This window comes from Spermophilus citellus (genome assembly GCF_964194105.1).
Source record: "Spermophilus citellus genome assembly, chromosome: 3".
Taxonomy (NCBI): Eukaryota; Metazoa; Chordata; class Mammalia; order Rodentia; family Sciuridae; genus Spermophilus; species Spermophilus citellus.
The window spans coordinates 199937249-199957619 of record NC_138184.1 but is presented as its reverse complement, the minus strand read 5'-3'; the positions used below and the strand labels follow the sequence as shown (position 1 = coordinate 199957619).

The window sequence follows — 20371 nt, the reverse complement described above, 5'->3', positions numbered from 1 at the left end:
GATATTTTAAATAATATAACACGGCAACCCTGGAAATCAGATTCTCCTCCTTGCTTCTGTCCTCCACAGAGTTTAATGCTTGTTTTGTGAATTTTCCAAACTAATCCCATAAAGTCTGTGTTCTGTCGTGTGTGGCTACTTAGTCTTTGCTTAGTTATTTTAGTGGTCAGCTAATATTTAGATTTCCTTAACTGCTTTTGCCAAGGGGCTTTGTGTGCATGCTTGCAAATCCTTTAAAGACTCAAATAAGCCGGTGGTAACTCTACTTAGTGTTCACCACCTGATTGCACAGAGCCTCCAAGTCGTGAGCATGCATATAGCCCTATGCATGCCTGTGGCCGTATAGATTCCAGGACCATATTAAAACTTTCCAAACCCTCTATGGACATTTCATTTCCCCCAGGTTTTCCTTTTAAGCTCTTTGGTTACTCTATTGTTTTCCTCAACTACCTCTGGTACCTGGAAATTTTTTGCCACATGTCCCAAGGAAAAAGTTTTCCTACTGAGAGAACTCTTGAGTCAGTGTCAAAGGCAGCTTGTAAGTAATTCATTCAGGGATCCACCAGATGGGTAAAATAAAACACGTGTCCTCAGCAGAGGTTCTGAAGGCACTCGGGCCTCATTTTGTCCTGTTTGGTGACTACCTCCTTGCTAGCTTCCACAGTGATTACCTGCTGTGTAGTTTGCAAAGCTACTGTGTGGAGCTACAGAGGGAAGAATGGGAATGCAGTAAAGTGACATGAATCTTGCTGTTCTTAACAAGCTCTCTTAAATAAACCCTCCTTAGGTTGCTGCAAGGATTTGATTAATTTCCAGAGTTTTGAAAATTTTAACTCTCACAATTCTGGCCAGTTTTCTCCTTTGCTGAGGAGAGAATTTTCAGCAATCTTTACCATCTTGGTGGACCCAGTGCAATTTTTAAATATAAGTTGGATCATGTTAATTTTCAGCTTCAAATGGTTTCCAATGCTCTTAGAATAAAATCCAAACTCCTTGATCCATGAGTATAAAACTAATAGAATTCTGTTTGCATTTCCAGAATTATCCCTAGTCCACTTCCCCTCTTTCAATATACTTCAACTTTATAGAGCTCCTTCATGTTCTTAGGACTGAAGTGTCCCCCAACCCAATGGCCTATCATACATAGAGAATTGGCTTCTGGCCATTTTGCTAGTCCTCCCCCACCCCCCAGTTGGCCTTATTTTCACCCAAGATTCAACTACATCAGAGAAGAGCCCATTCCTCTGTCAGCCATCATAGGAAAACTGAATTTTATCTCAGAGGCTCTCTGCTCTGAGAGGTCTAAATCCTGTCCATCAGGATACAGGGTTCTGATTAGCCAGACCTGGGCACCTGTGCCAGGTCTCTTGCCAAGGCAAATGGAAGCACCATATTACAAGTACGGCAGGGAATGATGGCCAAGAGAAAGACATGCACATATGGTTGCCAAAGAAGGGTGAATCAATACTGGGCAGAAACTGCCACCTCCTGCTTCCACTACATTATCTTTGGGTTTGGACTCAAGCTATTTCCTCTGATGAGGGTGCTAAGCACAACTGGCACATGCTCATGTTTTCTCTTCAGCTAGACCTATTCTGATCATTCAATCTAAGTAGTTCCCTTTCCTCATTCTTTATTACAATCCTCTTTTTAAACCTTCATAAACTTGAGATCAGACATCAGATTAATTCCCTCAAAAAATATTTATTTAGCACCAACTAGTGCCAGATAGTGTACTAGACTTTGTTTATGGTCTTTCATAACACTCTGTTTTATTAACCACTGCATGATTCAAAGCCTAGAGCATAAACAAGTATTCACTCAATGAATGAATGAATGAAATGGCCCTGATAGTCAAATTGATTCAGTAAGATTTTGAAATATTTAAAATAGAAATAGAAATCTATTATTCTGCCAAACCAGTGTATCTCAATCTTTCCTCATCATCTTACCACTTAACTTATTTCAGAAATACTTGGGGACCAGGAGAATCTTAATCACCTAAAATCAAACATAAAAACTACATGATACACTAAGAGGAACTGTGAGATGAATGGAAAGTGAGACAATCTCACCACAGAAATTGTTGTAGCATATGGACAAACTTTAAACATGTAAGATTTATTAACAAAGAAATAAAATTTCTACAAAATAATAAGCAATATTACATTTTAATTTGTGAAATGTTAATTCAAATACCATTCCTGACTTTCTCTGACCATTACATTCTGGCAATTATGCAGCCTCACTTACTTGTCCTATCATAGGACTCACTGCAACACATTTCAGCTACCTGGGGATACTCGGGGGACTCATCAACTCCCATGGCTTCAATGACTACCTATGCTCAGGTGACTCATCAGTCACAGCAGCAGCCCACACCTCTATTCCAAACTTCAAATTCATATCTCGACTTTCCTACTTCTCTTATTTTTTTTCAAAGGCACCTAAAGTTCACCTTGCGTAAAATTGAACTCATATAGTTTTCTTCAGTCCTGGTTCTAACTCAGCAGTGTCTATCACAACTATAGCACCACTGTTTGACCAAGAAAACCTACTCATCAGAATTGATCCCTTTTTGTTCCTTGACACCATTTCCAAAGTATTAATGTACAAGCAACCACTATTTTACCTCTTAAATAGTTCTCGAATCTCCTACCACTATCATTTCTCCACTTATATCTATGATAACCTTGGTCTATCCATACCCCTTCACTCACCTAATTCATCTATTCTCTACACAACGGTTGGATTACTCACATAAAAATGCAAAATACATGTGACAGAATCCCTACAATTTTTTTAACCAATAAATTAAGGATTATTAGGCTAAGCAACAATCAAGGGGACATTATTTGAAATTTTCCTCTTCATCAAAATATTAAGTCAGAGGAAAGATCACTTTTTAGGTGGATTTATAGAGACTAAAGTTATTATCAACGATTTGTAAGATGCAAGCCAATGGTTTCATCCCCAATTCCTCAATATGGCCATTAAAAACCAACATAACTCCAATTGCATTTTCTAATCCCCAGCACAGCACTTTACTAGAATAGGTGAGTAAAGTTCTTGATTCTCCATCCACAGCTCCTTGTTTGTTGATGGTGCATTACCTTATTCCTGCTCACTTGGGCAACCAGAACACTGATTTCACCTGGCAGGGGCAGCAGTTTATTAAAGCTGTCTCTGTGTCACAGTGGAGTCCTCTGGAGCCTTGATGACCTAAAATGTGACCCTGACACAATACATTTACAACCTACAGCTGATTGCTCCTGGAGAACAGTGAGTGACAATGCCCTAGTTATCTTAGAAAGAAATGAGTTAGAGATCCCTCTTCAAGAAACAAAAGAACCAACATTCTCTGGTAAGTCCCAGAAAGAAGTGGGGGTTCCACTACCAATGACATGACAAAGTATTCTTCTCAACAGAAGGCAAGTTGCTGCACAAAATAAAAACAGCTAATCTTTTTTGGATTTTGGAATCGGGTTGAGATCACATTTGTGTGACTTTTGACCAATTAACAGGTAACACAGAAATGTGCCCAGAGCAGAAAAAAGGAGGTTTTCCTGATGGTCAAGTTTGCAATAAAAGCTGCCGTGCTAGCTGGCCTGATGACCATGTCTAACAAACAGTGTCCAAGATGCATGCCAAGAGACCAACATGGTATGAGGAAGCTCTGTAAAACTATGAACATCAAAGTTACCAGAGGAGACCCTGTGGCACTTAACCATATCACTATCAGTAACTCTTCTTTCTGTGCAAATACCTCCTGGGCTGTTTCTAAAACCAAATATCTGATTATGAACTCAGGTAAGTATGTACCCTGGGCTATCCTGCTTGAAGCAGATGTTATCAGTTCCATAATCTACATTAACACTGGGTTTCCTCTAGAACACTCTAAGAAGTATGATATAAAACAACAAGAGCAAGAACAAGAATATAGGTGGGATTATATCCACACCTATAATCCCAGCTACTTTGCAGGTAAAGGCAGAAGGATAGCAAATTCAAGGCCAATCTGGGCAACGTAGTTGTCAGACTCTGTCTCAATGTGAATTTTTTAAATAAAAGAGTGGAGGATAGAGTTCAGTGGTAGAGTGCTTGGTTACCATCATGAGACCCTGGGTTCAATTCCCAGTACCAGGAAAACACAGATACACACATACACACACACACACACACACACACACACACACACACACAAAAAAAAAAAAAAAAGCTTTTCAGTCTACAAGAGTTAAAGCACTGTTTAAATGGGTTGATCAGTTGGAGCATAGACGCATAGCCTTATATAGTCATAAGAATTACTTAATAAAATCTTGTTCAGAGAAGATGAATACATGAACCTATTCTGAAGTAAATTTGACCAGACATTAGGCTCCATTAATGTTTATTTTAAAGATCACTTTTTATTGTAACAAATATAAAGTCATCAATGTCTTACAAATTGTCAAAAATGATTTAAGTACAAAAAAAATACATTAGTAAAACCAAAGTTATATTGTATTATTTGGCACATACTTAATACTGTCAACATGCACACCATATGCCAGAAAAGCTCATGCATTATTGGAAGAAAAGAGAAATAAGATGCAACTGCTATAACTGTGTGATTATAAATTCATTGCTTCAGTCAGTTTTCTTTCTTCAGGGATACCATTTACCTGCAAGGTGCAAGAATGAATATGAGCATGAGTTAAGCAAGATACAGACACTTTTAGATTCGGGGCAGTGTGAATTATGGCAAGAAGAAATTTTCTATCTTCTTAACATAATTTAAAGTAATTACATTGCATTATTTCTTTGCATTTCATTAAAGAACAATTTCTAAATTAGCCATCCCCTCCCCTTCTTGGACCAAAGCTGGAATGTTCTGTATTTCTCAAAAGGTATGGCCTGAAAATTCCTCCCACAATAAACAAACAGAAAGAGGTTGCCTGCGGGATGTATGACTGTACCTTTTAATCGTGGCTTTTAAAAAATACCATGTGGGTTGGAAGGGCAGAGAAAATGAGAAAACCTGAAGGGACATCAAACCTAATGGCCTGGGCCTGGGCCAGAAGGCAGTGCTATTGTCAGCTTCTAACTGCTCTATTATCCCAGTTAGTGCTCAAGTCCAGGAATACAACGCCAGCAGCTACTTCACTTCTTAAACTTTAGATGAGAATTTAAAAGAAAACAACAAATTACATGAAACAAGCTTCAAAATCTACTCTCCCCTGATAACTTCCATTTGGTAGCTACAAGTAAAATTACTTGCTATCCAAGAGACAAATTTGTGCCTAAATTACCTTCATGGCATAGTGCTTAGAGGTACTTGGAAAAAGACAGTTATTGTTTCATGATAATCATGTAGCTGCCTCATTATGGTAGGATAACCAGGATGAAAGAACAGAAAGACTCAACCGTACTCATGAAAGTACATAAACAGCACCACATCCATGCATTTGCAGACAGAACAGAATAATTTAGAAATAGAAAAACATTTTTTTTTCATTTTTATAATGAACAGAATGGGAACAAGGAATGTAACTGTGCCCACTTAGCTCCCCTCTCCAGGAGGCCTGACTCCACTTAGTTACCAGTGTGTCAGAGGTAGAAACACAACAATTTTTCATAATTATGCAAAATGCTAAGGTGGCTTCTCTTCTGAAGCACTTAGACACTGGAGCCTCATTGATAAAACAAGAAAACAACCAAGAGGAGACAGTGCATTTCAGTCAATAACATGATCCAAATTGCAGAAAAACATAAGGAAACAAGAAGGTAATTGGTCATGGTGCTAACTAAAAATGAGATCCATGCTTTCTTCACTCAAGCAAAATGCCTGCTCCCCAAAACCTGCTTTAGAAAAATAATTTTGAAAATTAACTTGAACATCCTGAACTCCCCTTGGGCAAAGTCTTTGGCTCTTACCACATTGGCTCTGGCATAAATTCTTCTTGTATTTGGAAAAGTTCCCTATTACTAAAAAGCAGTACACTAACAAGTCTACTTGCTAAAAATCTATTGTGATTATCAAACTGGTAACATCTGTGAAAATCATCCCTAATATTATCTACTTAAGCTTTCTACTTCTCCTCATGAGTAAGTAAAATATGGATCTTTATTTTTATATACTTTTTTTTTCTAGAAATTATCTCCCTTTTCCTCACCTGTCTCTGAAATAATCAAGAATCAGAAGACAAATATTTCAGGAGACATAAAAGTCTATGAGATTAATGAGGAAGAGGTTCTCTTATTCCTATTATAGAAATATTCCTTTAATTTTTTTTCTGCTTTTAAAAAATAGCCATGAAATTAATGGTAGTAAGGATTCATTTTTTTTTCTCTATTTAGGTGACACACATTTACAACCAAGTTTGTTTCTTCATCAATCTCCTGAATGCTTACAAAGTAAACACCACCACATCAATATATTGAACAGTCTTGTTGGAACACATTAGCATTTGATTAAAACAAGCATCAAAATTGTGGGGAAAAATTCTGATAAACATAATATCATAATTAAAATCTGATGAAAATTTTTATTGTACTTGCCTCAAATCTTTGAAAAGTTGTCAAACGAAAATCTCCTTAAATTCCCGAAAGCAGTAATAATAGAGAAGATAATTTCTGAATGAAAACATCCAATACATTTCTACATGTGCCTGAAGTTTTTAAGACTAACTTAATAGTTTCCCTACCACAAAGCCACTATTCATACTTAGAATTCCACACTCAACTTACATTTTTAAAACTTTTCTTGCTTTTCCAAAAGAGCTACAAAGGCATTACTGGTTGCCTGGCAATTAGAACTAGGAATCAACCACTAATTAGAAGACAATCATGAATAAGTTATCTACTTGGTACTGAAATGAATGAAATAATTGGCTGTGGAAAATTTTTAGGGACACTTGAAAGACATAAACTTAAAGAAAGCAAGTCTTAGGGAAATAGAATAGTTTAGGGAGAATTGTCCGCCATCTTGTCGTCACTGGTCATGTTATAACAGCTTTCTAAAGCAGCTTTAAAACCAGGCCAACCATTTTTCACTTATCCCCCTGAAGCCTCAGTGATTAGTCACAAAGGTTTCCTTTTGTAAGAATCAGTTTCAAGCTGCTCACTTACTGAGACAAATCCTGGATGCATCCAAGCTAAAAATCTTTCATACCAAGGGGAAGAATAGGGTGCTTGGCTAAAGGAAGGGGATTTTATTCAGTCTTCCTTAATTAGACAGGACCTCCATGGATGCTTTTGCTGTAAGATCATTTACTCTGTGTTTATCATTCTGATGCCAATCTATGCAATAATCTAAGCTATTATTCTGAGGTTCTAAGTCTGATTAAGAAATGATACAAGTGTTTTGCCTTACTTGGTGAAGCAAAAACTTCATAAATTATATAGTGCTACAATTATCTTTTAATCTATTAGCTTCATCCACAAACATCTACTTAGTATTTTTAGTACTCACCTGTAGTCTGCTGTTGGGGAATCTGAGTCTGGTGTGGCAAGTTCCTAGAAATGATTAACATTATTGAGTAAAACAGTGTTTGCACACATGTAAATAGAGAGCAGACATATTAGGACAAAAATCTGCAGGAGATAAATTCCCATGTCCTGTAATCCAACATAACTCCTCTCCCACTTCAAGAGTTTATAGATGAGGAAACAGGCCTAAGATGGATAAATGATAGCAATTTTGATAATATTCGTGGAATTTTTACTACATGCTCTAATTTATCTACTAACAACCCTAAGAGGTAGGTATTGTTATTTTTTTCCATTTTACAAATGAAGAAATAGGCTTAGAGGTTCAAGGCCACATGGCTAGAAAGCAGTGGATAAAGATGTGAACACAGTGATTGCAGAAATTGTGTTCTTAACTTTCATTCTTTCAGATCTAGATCTAGAAAACACACACACACACACACACACACACACACACACACATTCATACACCATCCCTGGTCATGTCACAACAGCTTTTTAAAGCATATTACCACCTTCAATCACTTTTCCCAAACCTGTGCTTTTTTATCCTCATGCCAGGGAATGGCTACACACCCAAACATGTTATTCGAAATGCAGAAGTCATCCTCAACCCTCCCCTCTCGTTCAGTTCCTACATTCAATCACTTGGGATCTTAATACCTTTCTCCTGATCTCAGCTGAATCTCTCCCCTGCTTCCCTATAGCCACTACCAAATTGGTTGAAATCATTACCATTGCTCATGTAAATTCCCACAATCTGTCTGACTTATTTCATTGTTCACATTCCTGCTCCCTATAATCCACTCTGTGTATTGCTGTCAGAATGATCTTCTAAAACACAAATCTGATTTTGTCATTCAAATAACACACATCTCATATTCCTTATATCTACCTGCAAATTGAGTTTCAGGTTTCTTAGTGCAGCCATCAGTATTCTGGTCTCTATGAAAATACTTCATCGGCTTGAAACAGAACAACTAACCACCACAGCCACAACCATGTCCTACATCCAACCAGCACCGATTTGTCTTTGCAAAGTCAACTCAAAATTGGTTACAGCAGACATGTATTACTCTTATGAGTGAAAAATTTCCATAAGGAATGTTATCCAAATATTTATCATATTTTTTTCAATTAAAAAATAACATGCCTCCTCTTCTCTAAGCACCCCACCCCTAATTAGGTTACCATTTAGTAAGCATTCATACACAGGTTTTCATTGTATTTCTCTGCAAATAATATTTCATCGCCCCAAAGTGCCTAATAAGTAAGGATCATTCTATGTAATATCTCCAATAGGAATATGCAATGTTTTAGTGAAGATGCTTACAAAGACTCATACAATACATGTATTTGTGAGCATGCATATATATCCATTTGATGTTTCAAATTCGGTTATTTCTACTAGTTTAGGAAAATGTACAATTTGAGTTCTATGTGGAAGAAACTCCAGGAACCTGCTCTTGCTACAGAGTAAGGTTTGATCCAAGCCAGAGAATTTCAGGTTTTTGTTTCTCTTCAGCAGTGGAATTCCTTTTAATTAAAATCCTAAGCAGAACTCTGATGTACAAAGGAGATAAATGTGAGGTTTCTCTGGGTTGAAACAAGGGAGCCAGAATTCCTGCCTGCTTTGTTTCCTTTGCCCTATATGTTGGCCCCTAAAGCCTGTCTAAGAAACCTCCAAGAAACAAAGTTTGCAAATCATTGATCTGAAGCATTTCAGCCAGGCAAATATTATGTTTCAAATATAATGATCTAAAGTGAAAAACGGTGCATGCCAATTAAATAGTGTTTAAACTCTTAATCTAAGTTAATGCCTTTGAGTGATTTTTTTTTAAAAATTCGGTTTCATTTTAAATATATTGTTTAAGGAAATAACAAAATCAATTCTAATTTAAGGAAATTATTTAATAATCTATTCTAATGATGATATTCTTTTTTGCTGTTGTGTATTAACCACACTTATGTTCATGTGGTCTATGGGAGTATTTCTTTTGCTTTGTTCTTCAATATACCACACAATGTATATAGGTTTGGGTCACAAAAGTAAAAAAGATGAAGTTAGAAGCCACAAAAAGGAACTAAGTTCAGATTTAAAGATGGAAAAGCAACCACCTTTACTACCAAAGTCACAGTGCAATTACATGAGCATTGGGGGTTGGGGAGGAGATGTGTAATTGACTGGGCTCATTCTACATTCTAAACTGATAGAGTGCTCCCTCTGCACACCTACACACACCACACACAAGCACATCTTCACTATCATCTTTAATTCTACCTTGTCCATTAAAGAATTAAAGCAACACATTTTTGACAAAGAGGACCAGGAAAGCATAGAACACAGCTGTCAAACACAGCTGTGGTTGGTAAACAAAGACACAGGTTTCTTGAAAGCCTAGATTAAGCACACTCCAAATTCAAAATCAGTATTGGAATGACTGGCTGGATCCCCTCTTGTTGGCCTTCCCAAAGTCCTCTTCTGTGGAATTCTGCTTGGAAATCGCTCATCAGTCAATCCATGCCCTGTCATTTCTTCTCTAGCCTCCACATTTTCCTCTTCCACAAAACTGCTAAACTTTCTAAATCACAATGGTCTTAGCTAGGTGACAATAAATGGTTGGTTAAGAAAGTGTCACACACAAACTAGCAAGAAATTCAGAAAAGATATCTGAGAAAGTGATTGTGTGTACTACCTTGGTTTGGGGATTTAAAAAAATCTGCAATATGTGTCACAGTTGGCTATGTTTGCATGATGCACATGCACTCTGAAACTTCAACTGAAACGATAGATGAGTTATATAGCAAAAGTGCTTATGTGTGCAAAAAGGTGCTCAACCGAAAAAATGTTGAGGTTCAACTTCCCCCATCTAAGGTGTGTACATCTAGCTATTTTTGCAAAATGGCTGCCCAAACTTGTGACTGCCTGTGAGTCTGAGTGTCAGAGTGTTAATGTATCTATGATGGGCATATTCAAAGTGGTGTATTCCACTAAAGAACTGAAGGGAGGTACCTCCAAAGAGCACTGCTTCAGGCATACTGGAAAAATGCCTAAGACTAACTCTACTGGAGTTAAGACACAGAGAATGCAGGAAGAGAGTGGGAGTGTTTCCATCCTTGCTGAAAGCAGGCTGCTACAGTCAATTATACTGGAGAGTGGGGGTTGACTTCAAATAGAGGCCCTATAATCCTTCGAAGAAAAGACCTTTATACAGTCATAAAACTACTTAGAATAATTAAGTTATTAATGGACAAACTGAAAGGTTATAATGTGTAAACTGCAGCATTATGCAGAAAGTTAAGAAAACTAATTCTCGGAATTATTAGCATTAATTATTTTCTAATTTTATTGCCATAATTACATGCATTTAAACAGAAAATTGTGTAAATTAGTCATTGCAAAAAGTTCATTCTTTAAGAAAGCAAAGGTAATAACTTGCAAATTAAGAAATAAGTGATTTGGGGGAGTACACAATTATTTGTTATTTGTACAATTGTTTCAAGGTAATTTGACATTCTTGGATACCCTGTAGAGTAATTCTATGAGTAAGGTGGATGATTATCAACCAATTACATTGCTACTTGCTCTAAGACTCAAAAGCAAAGTAATTTGCATAAAGCCATAGAATCTATGCCAGACTTGAAAGAAAACCACATTAGTTATGTAGAATACAAAACATTTCTCTTTTGAAATCTTATGAATACATTTAAAAATGAAAATAGTAATATATTTTAAGAATTTCCCACTATTTAAGGAAAACTTATATTCCTCAACCTTGATTTTGCCACACACACACAAAAAAAAAATCTGTAAAAAAGGTGATAAAAAGGTGACTTAGGTATACAACTACTTTTGTTAAGGAATCAGGTTATTGCCTGGAAGATGGAAGGGAGGGAGGAAGATCACAAACAAACTGTAAACATAATTCTTAATTTCCTTGATTTTAGTTAAAATTAATGTAGTATTCTATATGACATATAAAGGAGAAAGAGACATTCATCTGTTTCTTTTAACTTTCCTCCTGCTTGTATAAAGACAAGCATAAACCTATCACAGCTTTAAATTGAAGCAGTACAAACCTATAGACTCAAAATCCATCAAAGGACATTGCATCTATCCCTTTTAGGGTTTACTCACTGAATTAAAAAAAAAAATTAAAGTCAATGACTCTGAAACATCCCTGGTTGCTTGAGAATTTTTGTCAAAAGGAAATGATTATCTTGCTCCCCTGAAACAGTCTCTTCAACTGATCTCAACTTTTAGTTAAACTTAATTTTTTATTTATGGAATTTTACCATGAATAAAATGTTGGTTCTCATTACCACCAAGGGGAAGACATAATGATACAATACTTCAGTAAAAACTAAAATGATTAGTTACTATCTGTAATTAAAAGGCATAATTCTACCTTTATACTTGTTAATTTGCAAAATATTAGGCACAATCTACCTCCTGTTTTTGAGGGACACCCAATTATCCTGGATTAGGTATTTAATGAATAAGGAAGATTTTTGTACAGTCAATTAAAATCTTCCTGGAAAATGTGGGGCACTTTCCCATAATATTCCCATAATATTCACTCACTACATAAGTGTGCTCTATGAAGATACCTCCCACGCAGGAAAAATCTGTTGGTAATGAAGTGGTTAAAAGAAAATAATAAAAAGGAGGCAGATTTTCCCCCTAAAAGGCAACATAATTCCTCACAAATTTAACAATATCTTATTTTTTAGAATACTGAATATTTGGGATTCTCCACTAATGTTTTTTTCCAAAAGCATAAAATTGCCAACTGACTATACTTTCAGAGTAGTATTTAGGTTTTCAGGGGATAGCATTTTTTCTGTCCCATTCAGACACTGTTTTCTAATCAGGGATAATCTCTCACTTGCTCACGATGTTTAGTTCAAGCAATTTAAGGAGGTGTGGAAAAGTCTAGAGACTGATATGCTTAAATCTACAAACAGCCTAAACTTTCTAGACAAAACCCAGTGTCCTGCTTCTTGTTCATACTTCAACACATAGTCCTCAGGGGCATTTAGAAAAAAAAAAAAAGTTCCTCCTTTAAAACTCCAGGTGGAGGTCTGTGAGAAAACAAACACTTCTTCCCACTCTCCCTATACCCCCACCAGAAACACCGGAGGCTCTGGATTTCCAAATCCTAAACTTAAGTCCTTTAAATCAGGGATTCTCTACCTTTTTCCTGTTCTTCCATAACATATGCCTCCACTAGATTCCAAATCTCCAGACTCAGGCCTCTGAGATCTGCACTACAGAAGTTTTACAGCAACTGACTTGCAATGGTGGTTTGGGGACAACTACATTAGACTCTCAACTTTAAGATATAAATTTCTATGAGTTGAAATATTTTTTTCATTTAAATATTTACAAAAGTTTATCTTGAGGGATATCAAGCAAATCTGTAATAGATTTTTGATATTAAGCCTTTGGTCACAAACATAATCTGTAACCACAACAATGATTCTTTGGGCAAAGGCAATGTACACTTAAGAATTACTTTACAATGTGATTTCCAGAAATGAATTGTAAATAAAGAGACTGCCAGTAGGGATAAAAATTTTTTTCTACTATCCATAGTAACATTTACTTACTACAAAGATAGCTGCAAAGACAACTTAGTACAGGTGATGCAGAAAGTCTGACCGGTTAAGAGGATTCGGACATTCTACAGAACAGCCGGCTAGAGCCTCTAACCACAATCGAGGCCACTGGACACGAGGAAGGTCTAATGAACTGCCCAGACCAGAGAAAAGTAGGGAGATATGATGACTGTTGTGTCCTAGAGAGTATCTTGGAAAAGAAAAATAACAGTAGTGGAAAAACTAGTGAAATCTTAAAAAAAAAAAAAAAGTCTGAATCTAGGTAACAGTAAAGTACCAATAACAAGTACTTTGTGGTGATTATCTATTTGCCATTATCTACAAGGTGTTCACAATGGGAGAAACTAGCTGATAGTATTTGAGAAATGTTTGTATTGTCTTTGCAGCTTTCTTGTACCTCTAAAATTAAAAATATATATTAAAGAATAAGTACATTAGTAAAGTAAATTGACATTATATTTCTAAGACTATGTGATAATTTATAGCCTGCTCATAATTCTTCTGTGATTTGAGAAGCAAAAGGAACACTACAAAATGAAAGCTCTCCTTTCCATGTGCTACATTTTCCAATTCTACCCTAGCTTCCCTTTCTACCACCTCTTTACTGTAAGCTAGATCCAAAATCCCTGAGGTCAATGACCATACTATCTATCTCTGAGTAGAGATCAGGATAGGTAAATAATCTAATCTCAGCACTGACCTAATTTAGTTTTGTCTCTTATCACTGTCTCAATAAATCATCTACAAATGATTGAACACTTTTTTTTTTTTGCTGGATAATTCACAGTGCCAATCTGGAGCCCTGTAAAGCATTTTATCAAAAAGGAAAATATTATTATGTAATTGACAACAGTGGCAGCCCCTCATTACACAGCTGTCATGAATTCTCTATACCTCTGATGTGAATCAACTTTTTCAAAATACCAAGCTAACATCTATGCAAATTTTATTTTTCCTTTCTTTTTTTCAGTGGTGGGAATTGAACTCAGAGGCCACTGAGATATATTCCTAACTCTTTTTATTTTTTCATTTTCTGAGGCAGCGTCTTATTGTGTTGCTCAGGCTGACCTTGAACTTGTGATCCTCCTGCCTCAGCCTCCTGAGTAGTGGGATTAACAGTCATGTACCAACTTGTCCAGCTATACTCAACTTTGAATGTTCTTGAGTCTTGCTTAGACACCCACATAAATATTTAGCCATATCCTTACACCTGAATGTTTCTGGTGTCAAGTCTGAAGAATAAACACAACATCCAGTAGCTGGCCAAGTTATTTAATAATGATAAATTCAGAACACTTCGTACGACTATGTGAATATGTAAAGATGAAACTCATGCCCTTTTGAGAAAGGGTTAATTAGTAAATACAAGGTAGCATTATCCAAGCACATGCCTAGTTATCAGGCACTGTAATGCCTCATCAAATACAAAATCTCATTTTAGTTCTGAGAATTCAGTTCCATCCAAATGACCAAAATATTTATGTGTCTATTTGATGCTGAAATAAAACTTTTAGAAAAACAGCTATGTTTTTCAGTTGAAGAGTAAAAGTTGAATTTGTGTAAAGGACAGCTAAGATGAACCTGATACAACAAGTCCCCTATTATCTGGCATGGTTGGAAAATGAGGTTAATCACATATTCTGGCTTATAGGGAGTTACCATAGAGACCATGCACATATTATCCATTTCCAAGAATAAAAGAAAGATAATATACACTCAAAACTGAAACGACACCGAATGTAATTTAATTTTCCTCTGATGAGTCAGACACACTTGATGATCCTGCAGTACCTCAGAATAATCATTGTGAACATCATCAATTATCTATGTACCCTATTTATATAGAAGTGCTAGTTAATGGAGCTTTTCCATTAGCAGAAATTTGAATAATACAAAGGTTTTCAGAACTTAAAAACACATGTAGGTTGAAATTGTTGCAAATTCAATATAATAACCTATCGCATTTGCAAATAGATCTGATAGACATAATGACAGTATTGATGGGGTTATGGAAGGACCAGGAAGGTGCATTTGGTCTTAAACTAGACAGGAAATTTTATTTTGCTTGTAAGAGTAAAACATTGCAAAATTCTAGTCACAGGAATCAAAATAATTTTGATGGAACTATTCTTATTCTCATATATATGGTTAAAAAGGGTAAAATGGTAAAACTCTTAAATGATACAAGTCTTAAAAAATGACAAAAGTCTTTTTTCTCTTCCCTTAAAACTTCATTAGCAGAGTTTTAATTATTTACAAACATTTTCAAGTTTCCCTGCTTATTATAGTAGTTTTGTATTCTATAATTTTAGAGCAATGTTAGCTGAATACCAACCTTGTTTCATGGGTTTACAAAGCACACATAAAATGGTCTAAGAATTCCCATAGCTTAAAAAACAAACAAAACCTGGTTTCCAAGTATATTTGACTGTTTCATTTCCTTTTTTTTTTTTTTTTCCCTGGTACTGGGGATTGAACCCAGGGGCATTCAACCACTGAGCCACATCCCCAGCCGCCCCACCCTTTTTAAAATTTATTACAGATTGGAATTTCAGGTGTGTGCCACCATGTCCAGCTGACCATTTCAATTTTAAAGACTACCTATTAGTATTTCACTGACACTCTAAACAATGTAAGAAATATTAGTCAAAAAAAAAATAAGGAAAGCCAGTCTCAGTAACTCAGTGAGGCCCTAAGAAACTTAGCAAGACCCTATCTCAAAATAAAAAATGAAAAGGGCTGGGGATATGGCTTAGTGGGTTCAACACTGGCATCAAAAAAAAATATTCCTTTCATTTTAAAAATTAATGATAAAGTCATTCCCAATTTTCATCTCAAAAAGGCATAAGATATGGCTAAGTTGTGCATTATTACAATGTTCTTGAAATTTTACTAATGATGATCCATAACAGAAGGGTGACTGATCTTTAGAGAGCATAGAAATCTCTCTCATTCATTCACCACACCTAAATTTTGTGGAACTTAAATACTTAGTTCAACCTGGCATAATGTTTCCAAAAACCTCAGATTTTTCTATGTCTAATTTTCCTCCACCATTAAGAAAAAAAAAGACTTGAATTATTCTCTCTCTCTCTCTCTCTCTCTCTCTCTCTCACACACACACACACACACACACACACACAATCTATCCTTTGCTTATATGACCCTGAGTAAATGATATTAGAGAACTGTAGGAAGATATTTATAACATATTTGAATTTCCAAAGTATTTTGGGCAAGTTCATCTAGGCTGACTGTTTACACTATCCATCTCCGTCATTGTTTAATCTTTAAATACTACATGCATTTTACCTGATTACAAAATAAGCACTCTTGATGGAAAAGGTACCCAGCCTGGTTTCCAGACACATTTTTAAACCATGTTTATTTTCATTTTATAATCTAAGGTGTGTGGGTAGTGGGGAGAAAGAGAGAAAGGGAGAGATTTTTTGCATATACATTCCATTTACCTTGAAAAATAAGGAGGACCTCATAAGTCACCTTTGTGACTTTCAGCACTTTGGGCAATTGAATTCAAGTAATTTAACAGATGATTTAAAAAATATTCTTAAAAATAAATGATAGCTTGTGCTAGGGTTGTGGCTCAGCGGTAGAGCGCTCACCTAGCACGTGAGAGGCACTGGGTTCAATCCTCAGCACCACATAAAAATAAATAACTAAAATAAAGGTATTGTAGCCAACTACAACTAAAAAATAAAAACTTTTAAAATATGATAGCTTTACCTACTATTTTATATATCAAACTCTAGCTCTGAGACACAGAAAATTCCTCAGCCTCCCTTCCCATATACCTGTCCTTTTCACAGTCCTCCGGCAGGTTCTCTGACCAGATCTTCCAAAAGAAGAAAAGATTTAAGATACTAAAATATGTTTATAAACTTTTATAAACGTTTATAAAACTGCTCATTTTGATATACAAGCAGACCACACACACACAAAAAAAGAAAAAAACCCCTAAAAACCCTTTATCCTGAAAAAAAATTTAGATGACATAGGGCTGATAATAAAAAGAATAAAAAAGATTAACAAAACCAAATAGTTCTAACATTCTAAAAATCCATCAGTTTGCAATACTTTCGTACATGGTTCTCTTTTCATAATTAACTCATTTTTAAGCAAAGATATATAATGGTTTATTATCAGTATTAATGTCTTAAACATTAAGGTGAATGCAGTCTTGTTTGGATTACTGAAGAAGAAAAAGAATTTCCTGGAAGTATTTCTACTCTGTTTGTTTCAGGCTAGTAAGAATGCTAGCTACATTATCAATGAACTTTTTGTATTGTCTCTTCCAATTATAAACAAAAGCAAAATCAAGGAAAGCTCTGGTCTTTATAGACATTAGTAAGTATATATGGGCACTTTAGTGGCTCTGGCTCTGAGGCAATACTTACTGCTGTGTTTGCATCAGGGGCATATTCGTGCTATCGTAGCTGTCTGTGTGTAGAGGAGGAATGATCTCCCCAGTTACGGGGTGAAACACAGGAAGCGTCGACAGGGGCCATGCAATCTCTCTGTTCTTGGACATATCTCGTAGCTCCTTTGTAGATTTCTGAATAGCACTATGATGGACCAATTGGATGCTATGTCAAAAGAAAAGAAAAACAAACAACAACATATATTTAAAATCACATATTAGCCTGATACTTCATCAATTTAAAAAAGTTATAAAAATGCTTTTTCTTCTAAAATAACAAGACATTATTGTTCTTTGGGCATTTTATACATCTCACATACTTTTAACAGAGCAGAACTGAAAATTACAAACTGATTCTGAAGTAATCTCAAATTAAACTAATCTATGAAGCACTATGTTCATATTACAGCCCTTAGTAACAAACTAGTTTTCTATTTAGTTTCTATGATTAAGATACAACTACAATAACTTTTATTTTGTGGCTTCTGGTGGGGCATTTATAAATACTCACAGAAGTTTCATTTTATAGTAGGTTATTACTGTAGATTCAGGAAAACTTGTATGAAAGGTCTTTTCGTCTGTTCTCTGGTTTATAGAAATGCAGATTGGGAAATCACATAATATAAATGGCAAGTTAATATTCTGAATCTGAAGTATTTTAGGTTTAACTTTTTATCTAGGTAAGCATAGTTCTCAAACCCTTTTTATGTTTAGTTTCTATCCCTCCTAAATATCTCTATTTAGAAAGCAGCTTTCACATTCATAAAATAAACTATGAAAGATGATGAATGAAAAAAAAAGCATGACACACATGTATGGAGCATGATGGGCAATGGAGAAGTGGAAAAAATGATAAGAACAGGAAAGAAGACACTTACTCTGGTGTTTGCATGTTTCTCTTTTCCCTAGAAACAAAACAAAATTTATGAATTAAATAATAGCATTGATATTTGGAACATTAAGACTATATGCTCATGGAATCTTGCATGATGTGGAAATGCTGACAGTGTTACTTTTAAATGCAACCAGGCAGCATTTGCCACCAGGTTTATGATATTACTTGGATGAATACACACACAGCGATGGAATACTGATGAGAAACACACAGAAAATGAAAAAAAATGGAGATTAAGAATCAAGCTCTTGATTGAAATAAATTCTATGACATAATGAAATCAGGCTATATGTAAAAATGGAAGAACTTGTTACTTGCTGCTTTATTAATTTTTTATCCTTTGCTTTGTTACCCTGACTTCCAGATAATCTCAGGAGGTTACCTTAATTGACATAGATGTCCTCAAAGTACTAACTATTCATGAAGACTCATTACTCAAATTTTAGCTTATTTTTCTTAATTAACTCCTAAACTGTTTTTTAAAAATATATTTTAAACATTTAGATTGTGACACCCTGTTTGACAGCAGAATGATTTCATGAATGCTGACCATCACTCTGATCAAACTAAGACAATTCGTTTATTTAAAGGGCAATTACCATGTCAATAGATTCCACAGTCTCTGCTCACAAAAGATGGCTTGTGTAACCAAAGTATCTAGTCTCAATTATTCTTGGGACTGTTTTGCCAGCATGAATTTATATCTAGCCTTAATAATTTTTGAATAAAGTAATTATGGGCCCTAATTTGGTTTACTAGACTCAAAACTATTTTAATTCATTTTAAAGGAATAAAGTACTACAGTTTGACTTGAACACAATTTCAATTCATTTATAAAGTATTATATGAACTAAATGAAACTTTGCTCTTAATGGAATCATCTAGGTTGCTATCTTAGCAGGCTCTCTAATTTTTTTATTAGTGTTTTAAAGTACTCACACGCCTTCCCGTCGGCAGCACATGATATAAGCAAGTATTAGAAAAAGGACCAGTGCTACTGCCGAGGGCACAGCCAGTGTAATTAGGAAATCCGTGTAATAGTCTCTGCTTTTCAAAGAATCAGAAGGGGGTTTGTACTCTCCACCATCAGGCAAAATCCCCTCTCCACGAATCACTTCCTGATAAGTGGACACTTGCTTTGTTTTATCAACCTGATACAAAAGAAGACAATTATACACCAAATTAATAGCTGCAAACATTAATGAGATTTTTAAGATCTAGACACACCAAAACATTCTTTGACAAATTACCTTAAAAAGCCATCTTTTCCAATTATGTTATCACCTTGAATTTCCAATTATTTATTGGAGTCAGGGAGAGATAATGAATGAAAGTAATAAAGGCTTTATCTTGGCTTATTTTCTGCATAATTCTCTCAACATATATACATTTGCCTCACGTGTAGACATACATAATAAATGTATGTACATGTGTGTGTAATTTTCTGTTTCCTCCAAAGCAGAAGTTCTTTACAGTACTGTGTAAATTTCTTGTTTTCTAGTGACAAACCTCAGTGCAGATGTTAACAAACCACAAAATGGCTGATGAACTGGTATGAAGGTTTAGTTTCTAGGGTCAATCAGTGAAAGAGAGGAAGAGAAAAGAAAAACAAAAAGGATAGTTTCCCAAACTGTTCTTGATCTTTCTGCAACCCAGCTGACACGTTTTTAGAAAAGATAGTTATGGAATATGAAACCCTTCCAATGCTATAGTTTTACTAAATTCTATCCCAGGATCCAAGAAATGCAGACTTGCATTATGTTAATTTACCTCCATGTTAATGAAACTGCTTTCACAACAGAGTTGTATTTAATGATAGTATGGTTTTTAGTAAAGGGTGTTAAAAGGGTACCTGTGTAAAATCTGTTGCAGCATTTGCTACCAGAAAAAAAATGTTGGGGAGAATTATTTATGGCATTACTTAATATCCTCTCCCAAAAGAGTAC

At 35.4% G+C, this 20371-nt stretch overlaps 1 protein-coding gene across 5 annotated transcripts in view; it reads right to left on the bottom strand.

Moving 5' to 3' along the window:
• Nucleotides 1-4379: 4379 nt before the first annotated feature.
• SGCE (sarcoglycan epsilon) overlaps nucleotides 4380-20371 on the bottom strand; it is a 70638-nt gene continuing 54646 nt past the window's right edge. For 3 of the 5 annotated variants that reach the window (XM_081288157.1, XM_081288155.1, XM_081288159.1), the window contains 5 exons: nucleotides 19365-19576; nucleotides 18409-18435; nucleotides 17508-17696; nucleotides 7454-7497; nucleotides 4380-4664 (listed from right to left, as the gene is read on the bottom strand). In XM_081288157.1, coding sequence (XP_081144283.1) covers nucleotides 4648-4664; nucleotides 7454-7497; nucleotides 17508-17696; nucleotides 18409-18435; nucleotides 19365-19576 — 489 coding nt within the window. In that variant the 3' untranslated portion in view covers nucleotides 4380-4647. The remainder of the gene's footprint in view (nucleotides 4665-7453; nucleotides 7498-17507; nucleotides 17697-18408; nucleotides 18436-19364; nucleotides 19577-20371) is intronic. The other 2 variants (XM_081288158.1, XM_081288156.1) reach the window with 1 other exon arrangement.